This window comes from Podarcis gaigeae, assembly GCF_964106915.1.
Source record: "Podarcis gaigeae genome assembly, chromosome: 7".
Taxonomy (NCBI): domain Eukaryota; kingdom Metazoa; phylum Chordata; class Lepidosauria; order Squamata; family Lacertidae; genus Podarcis; species Podarcis gaigeae.
In genome coordinates, this window is record NC_139683.1 from 39,826,792 (window position 1) to 39,852,706 (window position 25,915).

At 44.3% G+C, this 25,915-nt stretch overlaps 2 protein-coding genes across 33 annotated transcripts in view; one reads left to right on the top strand and one right to left on the bottom strand.

Annotated features, from left to right (window-relative positions):
- LOC310848697 (uncharacterized protein) overlaps positions 1 to 19,995 on the bottom strand; it is a 51,480-nt gene extending 31,485 nt beyond the window's left edge. For 3 of the 10 annotated variants that reach the window (XR_014566512.1, XR_014566513.1, XR_014566514.1), the window contains exons 1-3: positions 19,696 to 19,969; positions 17,326 to 17,574; positions 15,975 to 16,065 (exon numbers count right to left, since the gene is read on the bottom strand). Coding sequence is in view for 3 of the 10 variants with exons in the window: in XM_083748136.1 (XP_083604262.1) it covers positions 15,975 to 16,065; positions 17,326 to 17,443 (209 nt within the window). In the remaining 7 variants the exon portion in view is untranslated. Of the gene's footprint in view, positions 1 to 3,817; positions 4,065 to 13,383; positions 13,475 to 15,974; positions 16,066 to 17,325; positions 17,575 to 18,516; positions 18,673 to 19,695 lie in introns of those variants that run through there. The other 7 variants (XR_014566517.1, XR_014566515.1, XR_014566518.1 and 4 more) reach the window with 7 other exon arrangements.
- Positions 18,764 to 25,915, top strand: part of PCMTD1 (protein-L-isoaspartate (D-aspartate) O-methyltransferase domain containing 1) — a 32,075-nt gene continuing 24,923 nt past the window's right edge. For 3 of the 23 annotated variants that reach the window (XM_083747968.1, XM_083747973.1, XM_083747954.1), the window contains exons 1-2: positions 23,387 to 23,487; positions 25,484 to 25,520. The gene's annotated coding sequence lies outside the window, so the exon portion shown is untranslated. Of the gene's footprint in view, positions 19,571 to 23,360; positions 23,488 to 25,483; positions 25,553 to 25,915 lie in introns of those variants that run through there. The other 20 variants (XM_083747957.1, XM_083747964.1, XM_083747974.1 and 17 more) reach the window with 17 other exon arrangements.

Here is a 25,915-nt window from a genome sequence, read left to right on the forward strand (position 1 = left end):
CACCAAGGCAACGCGACGGAGCTCACGGACTTCCAGGTATACCAGTTGCCCCACCCCAACATAGAGAAAATTTATGTAGAGGTACAGATAGAGGGGGCCCCATGCCGCATGGAGCTTGACACGGGTTCAACTCTATCCATAATCTCGGCAAGGACCTTAAGGAAACTGTGTCCTACTGGGGGTCCCAAACTCAGGCCGGCCCCATTCACCCTCCGGGACTTCCAGAAACGTAAGGTCCCCACAATGGGGGTGGGGACCTTCAGGGTGCAATACCGAGGGCGGACGCGGCAACTAGACTTGCTTGTGGTCAAGGGCCCCTACATTAGCTTACTGGGATTGGCATGGTTTGGACCACTGGGGCTAGCTGTCACCGGGGTGAACCACACTAGCTTACAAGTGGACGTGGACGCCATATGCAAGGAATTTCCGGGGGTTTTCGATGGGAAATTGGGACAGTATACGGGCCCCCCCATTGCTCTACAGCTTGACCCCGCAGTACGACCGGTCAGGCTCAAGGCCCGCCGGGTCCCGTTCGCTCTGAAACCCCGTATAGACGAGGAATTGGACCGGCTCGTGGAGCAAGGAGTGCTGGAACCGGTACCTAATGCCCCCTGGGAAACCCCAATCGTCACACCTGTCAAGCCTAATGGTTCAGTCCGCATCTGCGCAGACTACAAATGTACCATAAACAAGGCCCTCACGCCCCATGCAAATCCCAGTGCCAGTGGTCAGCCATGTCCTTGCCACCCTGGCTGGGTCGAAAATTTTTGGCAAGCTGGACTTGGCCCAAGCATATCAACAGCTGCCAGTAGATGAGGCAACAGCAGAGGCACAGACGATTGTGACGCACAGAGGAGCATTCAGGGTAAAGCGGCTGCAATTCGGTGTCAGCGTGGCACCAGGCATATTCCAGAATCTAATGGACTCTCTCCTTAAAGGGATTCCTGGCGTCACCCCCTTCTTCGATGATGTGTTGATTGCCGGGCCCACACCAGAGGAGTTTGAGGACCGCCTCCGCACCGTTCTGGAGTGCCCAGGTGGACTTTCTGGGATTCATGGTGGACGCAGAAGGGGTCCACCCGACTGGGGACAAGGTACGGGCCATTTGTGATGCCCCAGCGCCCAAAAACAAGACTGAACTTCAGGCCTTCTTGGGACTATTGAACTTTTACCATTCCTTCCTTCCCCACAAGGCGGCGGTAGCGGAGCCCCTACACAGACTCCTGGACAAGCGGGCCCCTTGGGTGTGGGGCCAGCGCCAGGAGGCCGCATTCCAGGCAGTCAAGGACTTGCTTGTCTCAAACTCGGTCTTGGCACACTTCGACGAGAGGCTGCCGGTGGTGCTAGCATGCGACGCCTCACCCTATGGCATTGGCACTGTCCTGGGACACCAACTCCCAGATGGAAGAGAGGTACCGGTGGCATACTTTTCCCAGACACTCAACGCAACCGAGCGGAACTACTCACAAATCGACAAGGAGGGCCTGGCAATCGTGAAGGGAGTAAAAAAATTCCATGATTTCTTGTACGGGCGGCCCTTCACCGTGGTGACTGACCACAAACCATTGCTTGGCTTGTTTGCCCCCGAAAAGCAGACCCCCCAAGTGCTGTCTCCTCGTGTCCTCAGGTGGTCAATTTTCCTTGCCAGCTACCAGTATGCACTGATTCACCGCCCTGGGAAGGCGATGGGCCATGCGGACGCCCTCAGCAGGCTACCACTACCAGAAACAGGCCCCAACCCGGCACCTGCACAAGAGGTTATGAGCCTGGAGCTGCTTCCCGACCGCCCCATTCAGGCACAAGAAGTTGCACACCATTCCAAGAAAGATAGGGTCATCTCCCGGGTCCTGGACTGGGTGTGGAGGGGATGGCCCAGCAGCAGCCCCGGGCCAGAATTCGCCAGCTACACAACCCGCAAACATGAACTATCGGCCCACAAGGGGTGCCTGTTATGGGGAAGCAGGGTCGTTGTTCCCCAGCCCCTCCGCAAAAGGGTCCTCACAGCCCTACACGAGACACACCCAGGGGTAGTAAGAATGAAGGCCCTTGCCAGGAGTTATGTGTGGTGGCCGGGGATTGACGGAGAGATAGAGGCCTGGGTCAAACACTGCCAGGCCTGCCAAGAATCCCGCCCAGATCCCCCAAGGGCCCCAGTCCAGTCCTGGGAGTCCGCCCGAGCACCATGGTCACGCCTGCATGTGGACTTCGCTGGCCCCTTTCAGGGGAAAACATTCTTCATAGTGGTGGACTCCTACACCAAATGGCTGGAAGTCGCACTGGTACCGTCCACTTCTACATCCGCAGCCATCCGGGTACTACGCAGGCTGTTTGCAACCCACGGGCTCCCTGACACTCTTGTCTCAGACAACGGGACTGCATTTACGTCAGGAGAATTCCAAACCTTCACAGCGCAGAACGCCATCCGCCACATCCGTTTGGCGCCATTCCACCCTGCCACCAATGGCCAAGCAGAACGCATGGTGCGGACCACCAAGGACACCCTTCGCCGCATGACGCAAGGGGATTGGGAGTACCGCCTTGCCACATTCCTTCTAGCACAGCACAGCACCCCCAGCTCAACGACTGGCCGGAGCCCCGCTGAACTACTAATGGGTCGGCGCCTTGCAATCAGATTGGACCGCCTTCACCCCGATAGAGCTCAGGATGAGGTAGTGGTGGGGGAAGGCGGGAACCCCCGGACCTTCGAGGCCCAGGACCCAGTGTACGCAAAGAATTTTGGGGCAGGCCCTGCATGGATACCTGCCACAGTCACCAGGGTCACTGGCCCCGTGTCGTACGAGGTGCTAACGGATGGGGGGCAATGCTGGCGCCGCCACTGTGACCAGATACGGCGACGATTCCCGGGAGAAAACCAGGAGGAGGAGGACAGGTCAGAGGAGTCCCAGGGGAACAGTGGGGCAGTGAGGCCCATAGAGCAGCAGGGGCCAGCAGGAGAGGCAGAACCAGTAAATACAGAGAGGTCCCGGGACGCCGAAAGGACACCGGAACCAGAACCACGACTGAGCGAGCCGGTGGCGCCAGACCAAACAGCCCCATCACAGCCAGCATCCTTGGAACACGAGCCAGAACCTGAACCCCGGACCAGGGAACACCCCAGGCCGCAACGCACACGTAGGCCACCAGCGTACCTTGAGGACTATGAATGCGACCTCCCGGGCAGGACTGGAACTTAGAGGGGAGGGGTGTTATGTACTGAGTCGAATAGGATCCAAACTGCAGCAGTCTGATTGGTCCTAGAACAATAGGATTCAGAATGCAGCAGTCTGATTGGTCCTAGAACAATGCAGCAGTATGATTGGTTGGCAGGAACCACCCAATCATGCTCCAGATTGAAGTGAATCCACAACCTGATTGGTTTACAGTACAATTCCGGAATTAGCCAATCATGTGCAGCCCATTGTGTAAATAATGTATATAAGGCAGATACTTTGAGGGACTTTCATTCATTCCTCCTCACCACTATGAGCTGAATAAAGAGCATGAAATCACTTTGCGACTCCGAGTATATTTCACACACACATAAATTGTCTTGTGTAACATCTTTAATCATTCATGTATTTGTGTGCTCTTCCATAGTTAATGAGCCTGCCTGCATTTGCCCTTGTGCCTACTCCCTTTCTTGTTCAGTCAGTTTGTTGTGGTTTTGTGTATCTAATCCATCTGTCACTCGATTACAGCTACAGAGCACCTGTTATGGATTTCTAGAATTTCATTCAAGCTGTTGACAAGTTATTCACAAATTGGCCCTTGTCAGCCTGTCATTGCATCGAGTGCTCTTTGACGAATCCTTTTGGGTACACATAGTAATGAACAGGAGTTTGTGCCGCTTCTGAATTAAACAGCTTCATTTTCTCCTGGTTTCTTAAAAGGAGCATTAACAGATTGGAAGTGACTTGCGGAGGGGACATTTTGTTGAACCTGTATTCAAATATTTGTTTCCCCCAAGACCTAGCACCCTGCAGGGAGGATCACAATGAAAGTGATGTTGAGAGTTAGGAGGTGCATGTTACTCATGAAATGACCTGGCCTTTCTAGATTCAAACCTGCATCGTTTTCCAAATAAAAAAGAAAGAAAAAGAGCAATTTTTAAAAATTGGACAACGTATGTACTGTATAAAAAAGTACCAAGGATTTGTGTTTGCAATGAGCAAAACATACTACTGTAATAATAAAATTTAAGGTCTTGTATAAATAATAAATGTTCACAAATGTATCAACCAAGCAAGTACATAAATCATATCTTATCCAAACGTTAAACAGTGCTTTCCTGACAACCTGAAACCATTTTGACTCCCGAACTGACCAAATGTTTTCTCTGCAAGGAGGGAGGGGGTCAGGGAGCCTTCCCATTATCTCAGGAATTGGGAAATCACCAACTCAAAGGGTGGCAGACTACCAGGAAAGGCAATCAGATAAGGCATTATCAGAAAACCTGGCAGACAGGAAAAACATTCAAATTTCTATTGTAGACCACCTTTTCTGTGATGTAGGTATGATGTTTGTGGGGGGTGGTCTTGGGTTACACCCCTTCTGTGATGTATGTATGATGTATGGAGGGGTGGTCTTGAGCTCCAGGGCAGGGAATTTAAAATGTCTATATAAGGCCTTGAACGCCATTGTTCGAGGTCCTCCTCCTTTCCGGCATGTGAGGGGAGTACCCTGTTGCAACAGATCAATAAAGATCGGGCTTACTAGCTGCTTTGCTTCTCAATATTCTCTGGTTGGCCTCTGTTATTTTATCCTACCAATAGGGAACCCAGGTAAGGACTCGATACGGGCTCTTGGATACCCCATAAGGGAAAAAGGGCAGATTTTGTTTACAACAGTACAATGCAGAACAGGAGGAAAGCATTGCAATCTCAAATATTTAAGAAATGCACTTAAAGGTAAAGGTAAAGGGACCCCTGACCATTAGGTCCAGTCATGGCCGACACTGGGGTTGCGGCGCTCATCTCGCTTTATTGGCGGAGGGAGCCAGCGTACAGATTCTGGGTCATGTGGACAGCATGACTAAGCCACTTCTGGCGAACCAGAGCAGCGCACGGAAATGCCATTTACCTTCCCGTTGGAGTGGTACCTATTTATCTACTTTCACTTTGACGTGCTTTCAAACTGCTAGGTTGGCAGGAGCAGGGACCAAGCAAAGGGAGCTCACCCCATCATGGGGATTCGAACCGCCGACCTTCTAATCAGCAAGTCCTAGGCTCTGTGGTTTAACCCACAGATAGAGGAACTACTGCTGGCAACTCTTTCTTAATTGCTAATTTGTTCTCTATTGTCCATAAGACCCATTTTTCCTAACAGAAAAATAAAAGGATATAATTTTTTTTTAAAAAAAAATAAAAAATCAACCTAGCTATTTAAAATACTTCTGTTACCTTTTTGGTCTAACAAAATACTTCAAAACTAGCTCACAAAGGAAAATAGAAACATAATAAGATATTTTTAAAAGCCCGTTTTCCTTGATTTCAGTAAATAATGAGAAACGCATTGTAATGCAGAAATCATTGTAACACAGCAGTCAACCCACAATAAGATGTTTTGTAAAGTCCACCTTAACATAAGCCGACATTAACAATATTGAAAATAGTGATTCATTTTGTAACCAGCTGCAGGGTAGTTATAAATTTGTGATATACCATATTCAGTTAGTTTAGTTGTCACTTTCTTAGCATTAGAAAGTTTTCTTGGTATTAAAAAACTTTGTTTAGATGGCTGCTCTGCAGCTGCTATGAAATAATTACTACCGTATTTTTCGCCCTATAAGACGCACTTTTTCCCCTCCAAAAATGAAGGGGAAATGTGTGTGCGTCCTATGGGGCGAATGCAGGCTTTCCCTGAAGCCTGGAGAGCGAGGGGTGTCGGTGCGCACCGACCCCTCTCGCTCTCCAGGCTTCAGGAAGCTATCCACTAGCCGTGGGAGACCCAGCTCTCCCAAGGCTAGCGGAGACCTTGCCGGCACCCAGAAGCTTGGGGCGCGCTGAGCTCCGCACGCCCCAAGCTTTGGGATTAGCGCAGCGCTCCGCTAGCCCTGGGACAGCCGCGCGGCTCTCCCACAGCTAGCGGAGACCTTGCCGGCACCCAGAAGCTTGGGGCGCACTGAGCTCCGCACGCCCCAAGCTTCGGGATTAGCGCAGCGCTCCGCTAGCCGTGGGAGAGCCGCGCAGCTCTCCCAGGGCTAGCGGAGACCTTGCCAGCACCCAGAAGCTTGGGGCGCGCTGAGCTCCGCACGCCCCAAGCTTCGGGCTTAGCGCAGCGCACCTGGGGGGGGGGGACAGCAAGCTCCGGGGACAGCTGGGAGGCGCAGCACGTCCTCCGTCTGTCCCCGGACCTGATCTGCAGGCGGGCGACGGGGAGAAGAGCGCTTCTCCCCGCTGCCTGCCCCGCAAGCTCCGGGGACAGCTGGGAGGCGCAGCGCGTCCTTCCTCTGTCCCCGGACCTGATCTGCAGGCGGGCGACGGGGAGAAGAGCGCTTCTCCCCGCTGCCTGCCCCGCAAGCTCCGGGGACAGCTGGGAGGCGCAGCGCGTCCTAGCTCTGTCCCCGGACCTGATCTGCAGGCGGGCGACGGGGAGAAGAGCGCTTCTCCCCGCTGCCTGCCCCGCAAGCTCCGGGGACAGCTGGGAGGCGCAGCGCGTCCCCCCTCTGTCCCCGGACCTGATCTGCAGGAGGGCTGCGGGGAGAAGAGCGCTTCTCCCCGCTGCCGGTCCCACAAGCGCCTGGGGGGAAATAATTTTTTTTCTCTTTATTTCCCCCCCAAAAAACCTGGTGCGTCCTATGGGCCGGTGCGTCCTATGGGGCGAAAAATACGGTACTTCCTCAGAAAAGTACCAATGTGGTTGATTCTCCATTGGTTAGAAAAACACTGAGAATCATTTTTGTGTTGGGCAGGATGCCCTGTCCACTGCAGACCTCAGAACAGCACCAGCTAGAAATACTTTTTTGAAAAAGGAAGGACAACACTTTGCAGCTTTTAAAATCAGGGCAAATGGTTTTCAGAAAGGGAGAAGGCATGACCATGCTCACACCCACATCTTTGTCTCCAGGCTCTATGATACACAACAATGATTTGCCAGAGTGATATGCTTAGCCTGAACAAAGTATGTGTTTCATTCCCGTTATCATTACTTCTGTTTAACTTGGTGTGACACCCATTGTTCGCTATCTTCTCAGTCACATCACTTCCTGATTAAAGAACATTGTGCCCTATCAAAGGTTATACGTCAATAAGTTAATTTGTGTCTATTGTGTTACAGCTTCCCTCCTTCATTCATACATAAAATCTGGGCATATGTTCCCTTAGTTTCCCTGCATATTAACTACCTGTTTTTCCTCTTTTGTGAGGAAAGAATATATGTTAGGCGAGGAAGCAACTGTGGATTGCTAGGGCAGCCTAGAGTCACAACTAATGACAGAGAACCCTATTCTAAAATAAATGGGGAACAATCAACACTCACTTCTTGACAATACACTTTGAACTCTCAAGGCAGTCAAGGCTAGCTTGCATGTAATAGAAATGGGCATGTGAAGTGATAACAACGAAAAAAGAATATGTATCTATCTATCTATCTATATATGATAGAAAATATAAAAAAGGGGCCAAGTTGACTCTGAAGGGCTTAGCCACCTGCTTCGGTCTGCCACAAACTCACTACAAACACTTGTTTTGTGCCAACACAGCCAGAGTCTTCAAACCTTCATCAACTATGGTAAGCAAAGGAACTCCTAGTACCCTAGTATTATTATATTGGGAACTCCTGACACTCCTAGTATTATTCCTGCATTGATGCAGGTTGAACTAGATGACCCTTGGGGTCCCTTCCAACTCTATGATTCCATAATTCTATTCCATCAGTCAATAGCAGATCTCCTGAAGGTCATGTCTCAACTATGGGAGCAAACACAAGAGTTATGATCCACTGGATCTCTAGCCAATTCTCAGTGCATCCATGCCATACTGCCATAAGCTGCACATTCCAGCTCAGCTGGAGATACAGCAGCATAACTCACTCACAAAGACAGGGTTCAGGAAGTTTTTAAATGCACAATATGGTGTCAGAAGTTGCCACATACAAGAATCAATGAGAGTAAATCAAACGAATGAAGTCCACCATTTTGCAGTCCATTCTGTTTGATAAGCCTGGAAGAAATGGGTTGCAGAAGGCACATTTCACTGGCTACCATTGCCAAGCTGTAATGAAGCTTAACAGAGACCCACAACAAACACTGGCTAGCCTCATTAAGTTCTGTTAGAGGAAGTGAAGCTGAAATATTGAAGAAACCAATGAGAATTCAAACAAGTCTAATGAGGATGTCAGTTAACAAACAAGGCAACTGATGGATGGAGAGAAATGCTAGGGGAAATGTCCAAGTTTTACAAAGACAAAAATGGTGCTGAGACAAAGGTCTGCTTTTCACTTTGACAGTAATGATTTTGAGAGGCTAAATTCAGCAAAAGGAAGTAATGCTACCTTTTTTATGTATGTTCACAGCCCTTAAACAGAAGTTTACAGCAGATATCGAAAGGAATGCAGTGATGGTGCTTAATGTCAATAAGCAGGGAGCTCCAAAGTACAGCTGCTGTCACACTAAAGGCATGAATCCTTACAAATGCAGAATGGTTATTTTGTGGTGCTTGTTCCACAGATTGGAAGGATCAAATAGGTACAGATGGGGTATTACAATCTCTTAAATAAACTGGTTCCAAACCCTTCAGTATGTATGTACAGTGGTACCTCTGGATGCAAACGGGATCCATTCCGGAGCCCCGTTCGCATCCTGAAGCGAACGTAACACGCGACTGCATGTCTGCGCAGGTTGTGTTTCGCCGCTTCTGCGCATGCGTGTGACATCATTTTGAGCGTTTGCACATGCAGCAAAACCCGGAAGTAACACACTCCGTTACTTCCAAGTCGCCGCGGAGCGCAACCTGAAAATGCTTAACCTGAAGCGTATTCATCCCGAAGTATGACTGTATGTATTTTTGTATGTATGGGACTTCCAAGCAAGTGTCTTATTAGGATGTATGATGAAAGTCAAATGTGTACCTCAACTTCATCCAAACTCCACTAACCTTAGAAGCCACATACCTCTACACACACACCCACACACCCACACCCACACCCCCCTAGACACTTGTAAATCTGAACTAAATCCCAGCAGCTAGATATAATGTGACTGGACTGAATTATCTGTCATGCTGAGTTAGCTAAACTGTAGAAGCTCATATAAAACTGGTGTGGCAAGTGAGAGACATAACTGGTTTACCTGGAGTGAGATTTCATAAGCAACAGCTGACTTTATCAGATGCCTAGAGTGAACTAAGAAGGTGAGTGAGTGTACAGTCTTGCACAAGGGGATACAGTACACCAAGGCTAATATAGCGAGAATCAATGAGAGTAAAGGCATCTGATTATGAGAAATTTATATGAGAAATTTATAAAAATCAGATTCTAAACCAAAAGTGATGGAAAGTGATGTTCTTTTACTAAATAGATGTTAATTCAAAGTGCAAAGGTAAAAAAAGGAAGTTAGCATGCAATCACATAGCATCATAAAGCTTATTACATGTTAATAGAAAGACTTGTTATTACTATGGTTTATGGAAATAATAATTGCTCCTAAAAGTTTACCAGATCTACTATCACACAAGCAGGGGATTTTAAATAAAGAAAACTACACTTTAATATCAGCACTTTGCCCATCTTATATCCTAATAAAACAATATGGTAGAGTGTATTTTCTATTCTTTATCACCTTCTCTCTTTAGTTTCCCAGCTTCATTACAAATAACTTTGACTAGGTGTCTTTTCCCTTAAAGCAAAATGTTTAGCAACATTTCATAGAGGTAAAGACAAACAGCTGCTGTTTTAGAAACCCTATCATAGACATGTTATTAACACCTGGATTGCTAATTCACTTACACTCTCTGATGTTTGTCTTTCAAATAAAATGAGATGTTACATTTCTCCTGCTGTAAAAGATGGAAAGTGAAGTCTAGGTGGGTTCCCATGAGGAAAGACACAACGATAACAGCAAGAACCTTTATTGAACTAATTGTGAAACAAGGGCAAAGTAACTGCTTATATACATTCCTGAAAGCCTGGGCCACTCCCACTCCCAATGTGATTGGCTGCCTAAACTTCCAAGTTGCGAATCACGACTCAGAATTCAAGGGCCAATGGCAGAGGCCCAAATCCTGAAATGATCTGTGATTGGACATCATGTATTGAATCAGAACACAGGAGCTCAGAATCCTTAGTCCAGACTCAATACTCAGTTCATTACACTGGTCAAAGTGTGATGTAGTATCAACAACAAATGGGGGGCCCAAGTCTAATAGGTTATGGGCCAACTGGGTCTAACATAGTACATGATGCACTAGCAGTTTGAGGGGACAATTTATGTCAGGAGCAAGAGAGAAGGCCTTAATCTTGCTCTTCCTTTTCAAGCTGAGCACAATAGTTGCTTATACACAATTAACATCAAATTCCATTTAGCCCTACGAGATTTGTTGTGGCACAAGCTTTCATTGACTAGAGCCCACTTATAGCACAATAAACCTGTTAGTCTTGAAGGCTCCACTAGACTCTTTTTGTATCTCTTCGGTGTAACAGACGAGCATTCTACCCCTATGGGATCTGTCAACTTGAACTTGCTCTTCCTTCCTGAATCTTCACTGACTCAGTACAAGAATTGCCTCAAACTATGTTGTCAAGTTGCAGTATATTATAAACAGCTACACAGAGCACAGGCTTAAAAAAAACCCTAAACATTTCTCTTCACCTTGCCTTTAATCTAACTTTTCACTTAGAAATCATTACGCATAAAGGAAAACTGCAATGCCAATCATGACTCCACAGTGCTTTTCCATTACGTTTTCCCTCAGCTTCCTTGAAATACATTCTGTCATTGTTATACTTTCCTTAAGAGGAACAGGAACAATATAGATCATATCTGAAAGCCCTTAAACATATTTTCTATACATTACAAACCTGTTCACAAGAAATTCTTCTAGATTCAGGTTTCTACATTAAAATAATAATAATACTTCATTGTCATCACTGCATCTATACAGACTTGTCCAACGAAACTGCTCTAAATAGTGAGAGGGCTTTTACATCAGGAACTCTTAGGAGTGGGGAGAAACACTTGGTGGCCTGTCATGACTGTTTTGCTAGCAAGACAGCTGAGATGAAGTCGGGCTTTGCCTCTACCATGGCATCAAGGTCAAAGCCAAGCCAAAGAACTTTGCCCTAAATTGCTCTGCACAATTTCTACAGTAGAAATATATGAAGGATGTATTTCTTCCAAAATGAAGACACATAAATACTTTTCTGATTCACAGAGGTGTTGCAATTTGCCTGGTGGGGTTGAGAGGATAAAAACCTGGATTTTTCTTTACCCACCCTTTTTACCTGTGCTGTCTCAGGCCCTCAAGTCTGACTTGAAAAGGCTCCATAGATAATATACCTAAAGTAGACTTGAAATGAGCAACAGTGGAGAACTGGCTGTTCCTACTCTTCAAGAATACATCCAAGAAAATTGCCTCCTACTATTAGCAGGAGCCTGTGATCTAAATATGTCAAGAAACTGCTGTAGAACTGAAAGCCTAAGAGCCACTTACTATGGACAGGTGGAATTTTAAAGAGTTGTGTTTTGGAACTTCTCAGACAAAGCAAGAAAATTTCACGTTGCAAGTGGAGAAATTCTACACCACTTTGCTGCTACCCTGTCCACCTGCCCCCCCCCCGTCACCTTGGATGTTCTCACCCTGAAGGAAGCCCCCAACCATAGCTTGGTGCAACTTTCTCATCCTGGCTCAACTGGGCTAAGCTGGCTGAGTTGAGACCAGTGGAACCTACACTGGCACAACCCCTGAAAAATGAACATTCCAGGGCAAGGATAGAGCAAGGACCCAGTAGCAGGGACTTCTGCAGGATCCTAACTCAGTCACATCACCTCACAAACTGGCAGAACTTGCATGGGCAAAAAGGATGGTTTAAGTCCAACTCATTGTAAAGGCTTGTTTTCCCTCAAACAGGTTTACTAGTTCAGTCTGCATTAGGTCTGCTCCTGAACAGAGTTGTGATCTGGTGTACCTTACACCAGCTCAGCTTAAGCCGGCATAAGTTACGCAGGATTCTCATCCTTGGAATTGCCCCCTAGGACTAAGCTATTACATTATTTACAAACTACAGCACAAATTATTAACTCCTTGAACCAGCGCCACAGTGATTAATATGTTACTTTCATTGTAGTGCTCAGAATGTTTCAAGTAGACTTCTGATTTGAAAAGCGACTTGTAAAAATAGCTCTTCCATACTAAGCCAATGTGCTTCCCGAGTAATTAAGTGAAAAACTAAGATTCTTCTGCCTATCAGGTCTGCTAAAACACCACCACTATTTCCAAGTTGTGCAGCATCAACCAATTCTAGTTACAACAGAGACAGATTTTCAGCTATGAGCTCATTGTTGCTTTTGAAGTTAAACCAGAGAATATTATACTGTAACCAATGTGAGGCCCAAAGAACTATTATTCCAGGATGTGGTATGAACTGCAACCAAGAGGCAGACAAAAAAAGACTTAAAGTTCTTACACTATGAATGACTCTGACAGTGTCAGTGTGTATGTTATCCTCACAATGATCCTGTGAGGTAGATCAAGCTGAGAGACACTAACTGACCTGAGGTCCCCACAGTGAGCTTCATGTGTGAGGGGCGGTTTTAACCAATCTTAGACTAGCATACTAAACCAGTAAGTAGTTTATGTTTGCTAAAGGCTTGATGGGGATTAAAGAGCAATACAGTCCTTGGTCATTGGCTCACACAATCTATGGGGAGATCCACACAACACATAAATAGTACATTCAATGCACATTTAAGGCAGATGGCTTCCTCAAAATTAACTGGGAAGTGTAGTTTGTTAATGGTGCTGGGCACTAGAGCTCTATGAAGGGTAGACTATAGTTTCCAGGATTCTTGGGGGAAACTTATGTGATTTAAATGCATGGTGTGGCTCTGCCCTAACAGATATGGTTCAAAAGCGGCAGGGGTGGGGAGAAGAATGAGGAAAGCAAGCAAATCCTGATCCCAATAACTGAAGTTACAACAATAATATGTGACATTTCTCTTTTTCATCTATTCTAAAATATTTTTTGTTCTTGGTTCTGCACTTTATCCTGAGACTCCTGCCATTTTAACTACTATTTTGAGATCAGGCAATTTCAGAGGCTGCTGTATGATTCACCCAGTAAAAGGATCTTATTGTGTCCTAAGGCACAAAACACATGAAATGGAGGGAACATGTTGGACAGGTCAATTGACATAATATTCCTGATTAATTGCTGAAGCTTACTATTCACCTGTTCTCTAGATCTTTGCCCTTCTTGGTCAGTAAAAACTGCCAGGGCAGGTTAGAGGTGCAGGACTTCAGAGGTAGTATTTTATTCTTATCTACATAAAATATAAACTGTATGTTAGCAATAAAGGTCAGAGTTTTTTTAATCAAAATATAATTAAAATGAGCAGTTCCAATGATTGTTTTAAAGTGTGTTTGTGTGTGTGTGTGTGCATGTCAACTATAAATATATGGGTAGATTGGCCTAAACAAAAAAGTTTTGAGGAGGCACTGAAGACAGTACAGCTTTGTGGCTGAATGTGAATTTGAATATGGCTCTTCCATGTCTAAATCCAGCACTCTAACCGCTACACAAATCTCTCTGTCTCTCTTGTCATGTCTGAAGCCACACTGATAGATCACAGTGACGACAGTCATACTGGGAAAATACATATTCCACTGCAGGTGACAGACTCCACTGAAGGAAACAAAATATGCTTGAAGTAGTCGTTTGATATAAGTTTCTATGACAATGCATTCAAGTTAAAACGTGGAAGTTAGGTGGGGTTAGTTGCTTTGCTTTTGTTCTGTTAAGCAAAACTTTTGAAATATTTAGTATTAAAAATACTCCTTTGGTTTTCCACCAAGGGTTCCATGACCCAGATTTGATTGGAAAGCTACTACTGTATTAGAACAATGATTCACTTTGGAAAAAATCTGGTATAAAGTTTATGAAGAAACTAGTTTAACAATTCTAAACAGTGTTCGGCAGGAATTAGAGCTGCATTGTTTTGAAAATGAAGGGACCTCTTTTAAGGTAAACAAAGGATGCTCTTGCCAGCTCTGTTCTATGATCTAATATAAAAAGACCCTCTGTCATGTTTGCTTCATTATCTTTTCTCAGGGCTGCTTTACACATTATTATTTTTTAAACTATAATTTATTGCATTTATTTGTTGCCTAAAATGTCTCAAGGCAACTTACAATTGTAAAAGTATACAGAATATTAAATTGAAAACAGCATCAAAAAGTGCTCACCTTGCATCCTACGCATGAGTTTTGACTTGTGCATAGTAGAGGTTTATTGTATAACCAACTTACATCATATATCTGTGAGGTTGACTCATACATTTCTTTCACTTTATGTGCCTTGCAAAGAAACACTGCAGAAAGCTGTTCCCAGTAAGGTAAAGGTAAAGGGACCCCTGACCATTAGGTCTAGTCGTAGCCGACTCTGGGGTTGCGGCACTCATCTCGCTTTATTGGCCGAGGGAGCCGGTGTACAGCTTCCGGGTCATGTGGCCAGCATGACTAAGCCGCTTCTGGTGAACCAGAGCAGCACACGGAAACGGCGTTTACCTTCCCGCCAGAGCGGTACCTATTTATCTACTTGCACTTTGATGTGCTTTCGAACTGCTAGGTTGGCAGGAGCAGGGACTGAGCAACGGGAGCTCACCCCTTCATGGAGATTTGAACCGCCGACCTTCTGATCGGCAAGTCCTAGGCTTTGTGGTTTAACCCACAGCGCCACCCGCGTCCCTGCTGTTCCCAGAACATGTATTAAATGTGAAATAAATAGAACCTCACACACTAGAATGAACACAGCAGGTGCATGCAAATCTGTAGTACCTGATTGTTATTGCATGCTGGCAAATTTTGATAATGTCATAGGTGGAAATGTTGTCCAAGTACACACACTTTTTAGATATAATGCTGTCCTGATAGATAAACCAAAATATTATTTCTACATTGACCTAATGATAATCAGAGTAATATTAGGTCAACCTGGTAATTAAACCAAGTATTGTTTATTCATTAGCCAAATAGCATTCAGAACAATATAAGAACTGATTCAATGAAGAGCAGTAATGCATTAAAGCCTTTCAGTCTAACCAAACCTAGTTAAACCAAGTACTAGTATTTCAGGTAATTCCTATAGGGTTCAACTAACAGCCTCGTTATCATCCTTTTAAGGTTGTTACTTGGTTAGCCTTTACAGTTTTACATGAATTGATTTTTTTCCCTTAGGATAACATAGCATTTAATATTTATAGATTTGACTTTCTACAGTCAACATTACTCCTTTGCCTCCCTCTCAGTGGCTTGCCCTCAATATTCAATGCTGGGTGTCCTTGTTTCTCATTTTGCTAATGTAATCAAATGCGTGTGTTTGTGGATTATGAAGACTCCTATCCCCATCCTTATTACCTGCTAGTCATAATGGAAATTAAGAATAAGCAGCAGCAGCTTTTTCCCCTTTTGTGAGGCAGCAGTACAAGTCCTTAAGTCCAGCCTCTTGAATGACAGGTTATTGGCTCTTACTCAGTACAAAGAAACCTTCAGGCTACTGGTGAGATTAGAGCTCTAACATTATGTTAAGACCTGCTCCTGCTTGTCAGAATTTCATACGCTGCTGCTGCTACTAAGCATGCATGCAGAAATTTGGTAAACATCTTAAAATAAGAGACAAATGTCCTCCTCTCATATTATATTAGAATCTGCTACTAGTTAAAGGGATATTTATTAGTAACATCAGATGAAGGAAACCTAAAGGAAAGGTATGGCTTGTCTCACTGCACTGAACAAAACTAAGGATACAATCCTAACTCCACTTACCTGGGAGTAAGCACCACTGAATTCAGTAGAACTTTGGAGTAGATATGGTTAAGATCGCTTTGCAGATTATCCAGATAGGCGATGCCACTCGCTAAGCAGGAGAAACAGACATAAGAAAAGAGAAAATAATGTTTGAGGGACCAATGTGGTGAAAACGGAGGAAATAAAATATATTGAGAGTGGTTTGTACCATTGGCAAAGTGCTTACAATAGAGTATGATAGAAGAAAGGAATTTGGCTGCTGAAGTATCACACAGCCTGTATGGCAGTTCATATTGTTACACATCACCCCAAATTCTGAGTGGTGAAAGACTTCAGGGGTTCCAAATGCGTACCCAGGGTTCGGTTTTCTTGGAATTAGGATGAGCTGAGACTGTGGTGTCTTTAGGTTTTATTTACACATATATACAACCTGAACACAAGACAGGCTGTGGTGACAGTGATGGCCAGTGAATGAGTGCTGATTTTAATCTCTGGAATACAGACGTTAACCAAAGGAGTGTTATTTTTCAATGTAAATAAGTTTAAAATTATTTTTTAAGTACGTCTACTTCTTCATGTGGATGTGGCATATGTTAAGTTTGCTCTCTGGTCTTTGACTGAAATAAAGATTGATACAACCTGAGCATAGGATGGAGGGACAGACACCAATAGCACTCCAATAGATCTTACTTTCCCATTTGGTTTACAGGGGAGCACTCCAGCACGGAGTAAACATGTATTTCTGCCTCCAGCTTCCAGCCTGCTTCCAGTCACTCACACACAACATTGTCTATTGATCTCCAACATAGCAGCTACTGTAGGTGAGTGGGGCAGGAGAAAGGCCCATCCATTTGTTCTGTGGCACAGAGCAACTTATTTGGTTGTGCTAAATCATAATACTTAACTAGCCAGCCAAATCCTTTACCTGGACAGCAGAACTGGTTTGGCCAGCTTCCCCTCATACATTTTACCCTCACAGATACAGGGTCCCCAGTTTGGAAGGGAAACCAGGGTTTTATCCAGACTAAGCCTCCAAACTCATTACACTATGTTCTCATGGGGGAACCCTGTGGATGGAGCCACAAAGAAGCGTAGGCCAGAACATGGACACTGAATCAGTTGTTTCTTACAGTGATTTCTCTTAATGCAATCAGTGGATCATTTTTTCATGCAATTCATTGTCAGAAGCCAATATATGCCAATACATGCTATTTTATTATTCATTTAGATTTTGAATATCCATATAGCACAACAACAACAACAAAATCACTGCAGTTTACATAGTAAAATTGGGCAACAATTAAAACTTCCTAAATTCTAAAAGGTTTTATTTCAGTTTTATCTGCACTGTTCCTTGAAGAGGACATACCTTGAATCTTGTAGGGTTCTTCAGGAAGATGGGAGCAGTGTCTCCTGGCTCCCGGAACTTTTGGTGGAAAAGGCTCTTCGAGGACTTGTGGTATAAAATATTCTCCCGCAAGCCTCATTGGTGTTGTTGCTTCACTACATCTTCAATAGACACAGGGGTATACCATAGGAAACCAGGGCCTTTTCTCCTTTATTCAGGCATGGAATTATTTAATTCAGCCTTTTTCAGCTAAAACAGCTCTGAAAGCAACTTACAAAGAGGAAAACACACCATTATTACCTTTATATTTCTTACCATTAGGGTTGAGAACCTATACATCATTCTATACATTTATTCTGTGGGTATGCTCAGCTGTTTTCCAACCCCCCTGAGTTCTTCTTTAACAGATTTGCTAAATTTAATTCCAGAATTAGAGCACCTTTCTCCCCTATGCCATACTGATATGTAATCATACTTTGATAAAACCCCACAAAAGTAATCTCAACGTGATTGTACAGCATGTGTAATTGCATCTAGACAGCTTTCATGCTGTTCAACTGTTATGTAAATGTCGTTCTGTATATTGGTAACCAACCCTCTCCACTCAGTTTTGATACAGCTGTAAGCAGTAACAGAAAGGTTGCTTATTTTTACTGTTTCAACAAAGCACACAAGTGGTTTATTATTAGTAAAACAATCCATTCAACTAGGTATTGCATGCAAATGTGCATAAATTCTGTGTCCTTTTTGATGACCCATTTCTTGGTGACATAAGTGGCTACCCTTTCCAGTCTTCATTTCACACTTTTGTTGCTGTTCATAATTAGAGTAGGCAAACAGTAGATTTCTATTCAGGTGTGCAAGGATCATGTGGCGCAGCCATTCTGCACTAATTATAATCTTCTGTTAAAGTGTGTGGCTTCAGTTTTTTGAAAAAAACGGCAGCAGTAAATACATAAATCAAACCCATGATTATTTTTCTGCTACACATATAAAGAGAGCGAAAGCTTTGCATATTTAACTTCTGCTTAGAAGTCTTCTGTTAAAGACATGGACTACAGGAGTGCAAAACATGGCAGGGAAAAGTGAAAATAGGAGGAAGCCTTCCCAGTACTCTTCCGTTTTAGGAGTAAGGTAAGAATGAAAACACTTATTATTTGAAAGCAGAAAATAAATCCCTTTCTTTGTGATTCAAAACTAAACCTTCCCTACGGGTGGAATCGGATACGTCGCCCTATTTTTCACAGCCAGCCGCTCGCTCCCCTTACACTCAGAAACGCTGCACAGCCTGACAGACCGGCCGAGGAAAAAAAACAATTCCTCCAGAGCAGGAGCTGCGATTGGTCGCTCAGCCCTTGACTGCAGCGGCAGCTCGACGTGGCTCTCTCGCCGCTCCATTGGCCGCCGAGTTGCGGGGCGGAGCCTCCGCTCCTTCTGCGTCGGAGACCAAACAAACCCGGCGCCCAGTCCGAAGGGAAAGGAGGCGGGGCTCGCAGGCCCTCGGCTGTAAATGCGATCACGTGACGCCACTGTTTACATCCTCTCAGCTGTTTGGCTCTTTTTCGCCTTCTCTCTCGCTCCCCGCCCCCCTCCGCCTCTCGCAGCAACACAAACAGTCGGGACCCGCGGCGGCGCGTGAAGGGGGCGGAGAGTGGCTGACCCTGAAGAGCGCCTGCCCTCGCCCACCCTTCGCCCTCCTCAACCACCCCGTTGGCCGTCTGAAAACAAGCTCCCTTTTACCCCCCCTCCGCCCCCTGAGAAGTGGGCGCCTGAGGGCTTTCCTTCCCCGGCCCCGCTTCCCTCAAACTCACGCCAAAGCTTCCCTCTCCTTTCCCCCTTCGGGAGCCAGAGGACACTGCGGAAGGGTGAGTGTCTGGTGGTGGACTCACGGGGGGGCGGGGGCGAGTGAGAGGGGCAGTTGCTGGGGAAGAAGAGCAACGGCGGGGGCCGCCGAGGCGCTTATGGCGTCGCCGACGTCGTGGCTGGAGCCCAATGTCCCGGCTAGTGATTCTGCGCCCGCATTTCCTCCCCCGCCCCCCCTCGCGTCCGGCACGAAGGCCGTTGAGAAGTCCAGCGGCGCGAGACCAACTGTCCGCGCACCACTCGCCTGCCCCCCCCCCAGCGGAGCGCTCGTTGCGTTGGCACTTCTTGACGCGGGAAGGCCCGCGTTGGGGAAAGCGGGTGGGTGAGAGCAGGAGAGCGCAAAAGGGACTTGGAGGCGCTTCCTGCTTTCTCCTTCCCTGCGCAGTTAAAGCAGCACGACTAGGTGGGTTGGTTTTTTAATTTACATATATATATATATCGGGAAGCGCAAGTGCTTCCCTTGTTTAATTCGGGATCCTGAGACCGGTCGAGATGTTGTGGGGGGAGAGAGAGGGGCATAATGTTCACCGGCAGCTCTCTCGCAACCTTCTTCCCTCCCCACCGCGGTTCTAGCAATGAAACGAGGCGGGCCTTTCTGCTCTCCGTGCTTTTGCCTCGGAGCCGGGGCTATAAAAGGATAAACAAGTTGGTGGAGTCTCCGCCGACGCTGCCGTCTGTCTGCTCCTCTCCTTGCTCTGCCTTTTTGGCCGCCAGTTGGCTTCGTTTTGAAGAGGTGCCAAAGAGGAAGAGGAGAGCAAATGAGCCGCTCCACAATAAAGAGGCGGAGGGCGCCAGAGTCGCCTCGTCACAAGGTTGATTGGGGGGGGGGGGAGAGAGAGAAGCAGCGTCATTTGTGTCCCCTCCATTCCAAAATTGTTCTCTACAAATCATCCCTCCCCTACCCGAGTTAAAAGAAGCCACGCTTGGCCTTAACGTCTCTGACGACACGGGCCAGGAAAATGTACGCGTCAATACATTTCTCAGGCTTGGACGTGCCACCAGGCACTCTGTTGTGTTTGTTGCAACAAGCTGGCATGGCTCCTCCTCAGGAACTTGTCACATTTTCCTTCTGTTTACACTGAAGGTTCTGCATTGAACGCTGGAGGGGGAGAGGCAAGGGGGCTTGACTGCTGGAGAGGCGCTTGCCATTTGCTCTCTTGTTTCTATTTTGGCTGGAAGGAAGAAAGAGGGCGGCCCCTCTGCATGGTTTACAGAGACTTGCCTCTAGCTCTTTGCTCTCACTTGTGGGCTTCCTGCATTTCTGCTCCCTCCTTTGTGTGCACAGTTAGGTGCTCAGAAAGTCTCTGTGTCTGGCTCCACGGTAGAGGAAGAAGTCTTTTTTTGCACGTTGTTTGTAACGCAGCAAAGCAACACAGGGCCTGGCTTTTGCTATCTCCTCTTTGGTGTGTTTGCCAAAGGAAAGGACCTCTTGTGATGGCTTCTGTTGACCTTGAGGCAAAAGCTAAGAGATAAATATCGAAAGGGAGTCAAGAATCTGTGATTGCAGAATGTGGCCTCCCATTCAATTTGTGATTACTGGCTAGTCTCCTGGTCTGACCTAGTTCAGAGCCATTTATATTTGCTCATTTTAGTACTGACTGGAGAGGGTCAGTTGTACAACACTGATATTTGGAAATATGAAATACTACGTGTTATTTTTAAGTAAGATAAAAACAAACCACTCAGCACTGCTTTTACATTTCATCTAAGAAGAGTAAAACATTGGATGCAAAACATTTTTTTCTGCCTCAAATTCATATTTATTTCATTTGAAGCATTTATTTGAAGCCTTAAAAGGTTCTGACAGTGGCTTACAAAAATAAGTACTGAGAGGTATGCTGCTGTCAGACTTCAATACACAACAGAAAAATATATTGTGGCAAGGGTGTATAAAGCAACCTCAGGGAGCTATAGTTCTTAGTTACAAAGTTCTTTATAACTGTTAATTCTAGAGGACTAGGTAGGTGAAAGAAGCTTCCTTTAGTTCTTTCTCTGGCCAATGAATGGAGCCAGGTTGGTTTTTCTCTTGCAGCCTTCCAGTGACTTGTGGTTTACTGGTCAGTGGAGCATGTGCTGCCTACCAGTTGCAGTCCCTGGGTAAAGGGAAATTGAGTTCCCTTTAGCAAATATTGTTAGATTTGGTGCCAAAGTAAAAGACCTCATGTTGCACTTGTCACTGTAGAACAAATTAAACCTGACTTCTTATTTTGCTGAAGGTCTGTTCATTACCGCAGAAGTGGCCTGATCGTATTCTTTCTTCATATGCCAGTAGCAGCTTATGGTAGTTGTTGGTACCTAATATAAGGTGTGCAAAACATGTGACAATATTAACAAGCTTGCTTTGTCATGTTCCAGACAGAAGAGGTACATGAAGGGCCTGAGGGGAAAACATCTCTGAAGAAATTGGGGGGGGGGGGGCAACATAGCAATGATATATACGCTCTTGGCTACCAAAAAGCATTGTCGTCCCCGCCCACCATAACCTCACTTATGATAACAACCCCACATCATCCATGCATGGAACAGTGTGATTAATACTAATGGTGTTCCTGCTGTAGAACTTAGATCCTATCAAGTCCACATTACCTTCTTCCTAGCCCAATGCCTAGGTGAACAGTGGCATGCCTAAAGTCACAAGTTAGGGTTGCCATATTTCAAAGAGTGAAAATCTGGACACAAAAGTTGAGCTTTGAAATTGTTGAAATCTACATGCAGGGAGGAAGAATATGAATATGAATTTTAAGTTTCCATTTCGAAATTCATACGCTTCCTGAACGACCTTGTATACAAGTTATAGTAAGTAAAAACATACTGGTTTGCAACCAGTTGAACCATTTGTACAGCTGGGTGCATAATCATAACTTTATTTCTCTTTTGTCTGATATGGTTGGTAGAAGAGAAGGAGGTAAGGGACAGTCACCTCAGCTTCTCTGTTGAATTCAGTGAGATAATTTTACATCACCTATCTGGTTGGCATACTATTACACTGGCTCCAGGTGCAGGACTGACGTTGGAAATGAGTGTAGGATTCTAGCTAAGCTTTTTGTTTGTTCCCTTCCACACTCCCGTTTTGACCACGTTTTCTTCTTGTGCTGGCATTGCCAGCATAGTAGTTGTGTCAGTGTTGTTATACTGCTGGCAAGACAGTAATATTACACCGGTGTGAATACACTATACCAGCATAATGTCTTGCTGGTGCAGCAGAATTTAATAGTAATTCTATCCCTGCCCAGCAGATATAACTTGATGATAGGATGTCTCTGTTTAGTCTTTTGTTTTTTAAAATGTTGCTTAGTTTAAGGCCTAGTACTGCAAGTGCCTTTTTATGCAGTTTTTCAAGGTCTTGATGAGTTTCATTTAAGTTTTCCTCTGTATAGTATCTGTGAATATTTGAAGGCATTTATACAAGATTGCCTTTTTTGCAAACAAAAGGAGTGAGGAGAAAAAAATGTTTCCAATTGTGTTTAAATGAAATGAAAATTTCAAATGCTAGGAATGTGGTCTTCTGTTATTTTTAGACTTGACCTCACTTGCATTTTCTCATGATGCAGTAATTACAGCTAAACAAACCTGAAGTCATGTCTGAGAATTTGCTAGTATTACATATTTCACAATCAAATGTCTTAATTCCAGCAATATTTATAAATATATATATTGTATAGAATGCCTTTCATTAAAAAATTATGATGGTGTACAACAACATTTATAAAATGCCATAAACACAGTACTAAATAATTATAAAAATTATCGGTTTATCTTAAAAAGTTTAAACCACTGAATAGGTATTTCATATTTTTTTAAGTCTTCAAGAAACTCCTGTAAATTAGCAATGAGGTTGTCTGCTGCTTCTCTGCTGGAAGAGTGTTCCACAGCATGGGACTGGCAGCATGAAATGCCCAATTTCTAGTGGAGGCCAGTTTGACTTCTGAAACATAGGGGGAAACTAACAGCACTGCTCCAGGTGATCTTGATGATCAAATCAGAATATAAGGGCTCAAGCGGTCATTAAGGTATCCTGGACACAAGGTGTCCAGGGCTTTGCATTGCAAGGGGATGGACTAGATTACCCTGGAGTCCCTTCCAACTCTACAGTTCTATGATTCTACTATTGAACCTGGCCTGGTAGCATATGGGCAGGCAGTGCAGATCTTTTTACAGAGGTGTAACATGCTTTTGGCCATCTGCCCCCTTCAGTTTAGGCACTGTATTTTACACTAGCTGGAGCTTCTGGATGATGCTTAACCTGTCCGCACAGACCACATTGAAGCAATCTTGTTTTTCCATCACTAGTCTATCATGGTCCAGATAGCTGGTGTACAGGTAAGTGTTGCTCATGGCCACACCGGTCAGTTTGTCACTTAATGACAAAGTTGTTTCTAGGTTAGTAAGGCAGGAATAACTTTGCAGAAACTATGTTGAATATTCTTCGAACTTGTCCTTCTATACAGTATACTTGTTAATTTCATCTTCAATCATGCTTGCCAACTAGTTTTCCCAGAAACAAAGTTCTGCCAACTGACCCATAATTTCCTGGATCCTCCTAGATACCTTTTAAAAATTAGTTTGACTTTGACTACCTTCTAGTTGATATTGGGAACAAGTCAGGTCAGTGTTCACAATGAGAATTTTGGGTTTAAAGGCAGGCAATGGGCAACTCCTCATTCAGTTTCTTGATGAGAGAAGTGTGTGTCATCAGTAGGAGAATAGGCCTCCAGATTCCTGCTACTGAGAATGGCTGCCTTGAACTATTGGGCTTGGCTGGGGGCATCTAACCATTCAAGCTGAAGAAGTTGCCCATCTCTGAGCTATATGAATGGATGGATACGGTGTGTTAATAATGATTGCTGTTCTTGTTATCTCTGGAAACTAGTACAGTGGTACCTCGTTTTGAGTCCAGGATCCGTTCCAGAGCCCTGGACGCTGGATCAAAGGGACGCTCGACAGAGTGTTGCTCTGTGCACACGTGCGGAGCAGTTTAGTGCTTCTGCGCAAGCGGCAAACCTGGAAGTAACCTGTTCCGGTACTTCCAGGTTTGCTGCGGACATTCCACGTAATGGACGACCGACAGGGCGGACATAAAACGAGGTACCACTGTAATATAATAGTTTTGTCCTGCTTCTGGGTAGAAATCAGTAAAATAGTAAAGGTACAAATAAAGCTGTTTAAAGATGCATGACAAGAGATATAGAGACTTCATATTTCACAGTCTTAAGTTTTGAAATAGTTTTAGGACTATTAACATTAAACAATGTTTAATGTAATGACAGATGAATAACTTAATATATTATTAATAAATGAGGCTGTATCACCCTGTCTTTGACCAATAATAGATAATAGAAGAAGCAAAACAAGTCATTGTCACAACAGTAAATGATGATGCCAATAAGCCTTTAGTAATGCCCCCCAATGGAAGGCTTTCCAATAATTCATTGGTTCTTAAGGGCTGGCCCAGTTTATGAAAACACATGCATTTTACAATCGGACTATAACAACTGCTTTATTAATTGTGGTTTGTAGTTGCTTTTTACAGTCATATGAACTAATTTTTCTCTGACTATGGAACTAAAGCAGTTGCATATCAGAAAAATGCTTAAAATAATGTGTTTATTTTTACTTCCCCTTGTGTTCCATGAATGTATACTTAAAAGCTTTGGGAATAATAATAATTATTACTGTTAAATTTGAATTCCACACTTCATCCAAAGATCCCAGGGCAGTTCACAAGAGAAAAATACAAATGAGAATACAAAATACACAGTAAAACAAAAATAAACCAATAACCCCCCTCCTACAAACACATTTAAAAAGCCATATAATGTTAATCAATTAGAATGTAATTACTTCTGCTCCCTCTCTCTCTTTAGTTTATAATATAGAGAGTCAGCAATATTTGATTATTCATCCCTGAAGGTTATCTGTACAATAGCAATATTGTTGGATGGTAAATTTATTATTTACAGTATTGCTACATTGTGCTTTTAAAAAGCCTCTTGAGTAACTTCTGAATGGTATTTCTGAGCCTCATACAAAAGCCATATAAATTCTGGGATCAAACTAAATAGTGCAAAGTTGTACTAAATATGTACTGCTTACTATTTTTGAGAAGTATGGAATAGTTATTCAAGTTTATTTAGGCTGTTATCCTAACTACCCTTGACAGTTTTATATTGAATTCTATGTGAGTTCCTTCTGAATGAACGTTAATAGACTCTGAATGTGTAATCAAAACATGTATTTGACCAACTATGTTACTCTGGGTTGTTGTTGGTTTTTTATTTTAAAAAATCCCTCATTTTCCTCCCCTATCTCTCCACAGCAATTTACAATGCAGTTGTAACTGTGCCTACTCAGAAGTAAGTCCTATTGAATTCAAAGGAACTCCCAGGTAAATAAGGTTAGGATTTCAGCCTAAATATTTGAGAATCCCAAGGAGTTTCCATTGCAAATTCATCCCATTAAATATGTGTTTAGTTCACAGAGTTGCTCTCAGGTAGATCATTTCTTTCTTTCTTTCTCTCTCTCTCTCTCTCTCTCTGTGTGTGTGTGTGTGTGTGTGTGTTTCTTCTTTATCTGCAATATATATCAGTCATAAGCAGTGATTCATAAACAGCTGATTTTTTTGTTTTGTTTTGTTTTTACAATCCCACCTCCCACAGAGGCACCAAATGTCTATTTAATGACATTTAACTTTTAAGTCATTTCAGGGTGTGTGTGTTTTTTAAAAATGTCTCATTCCACAAATTGTCAT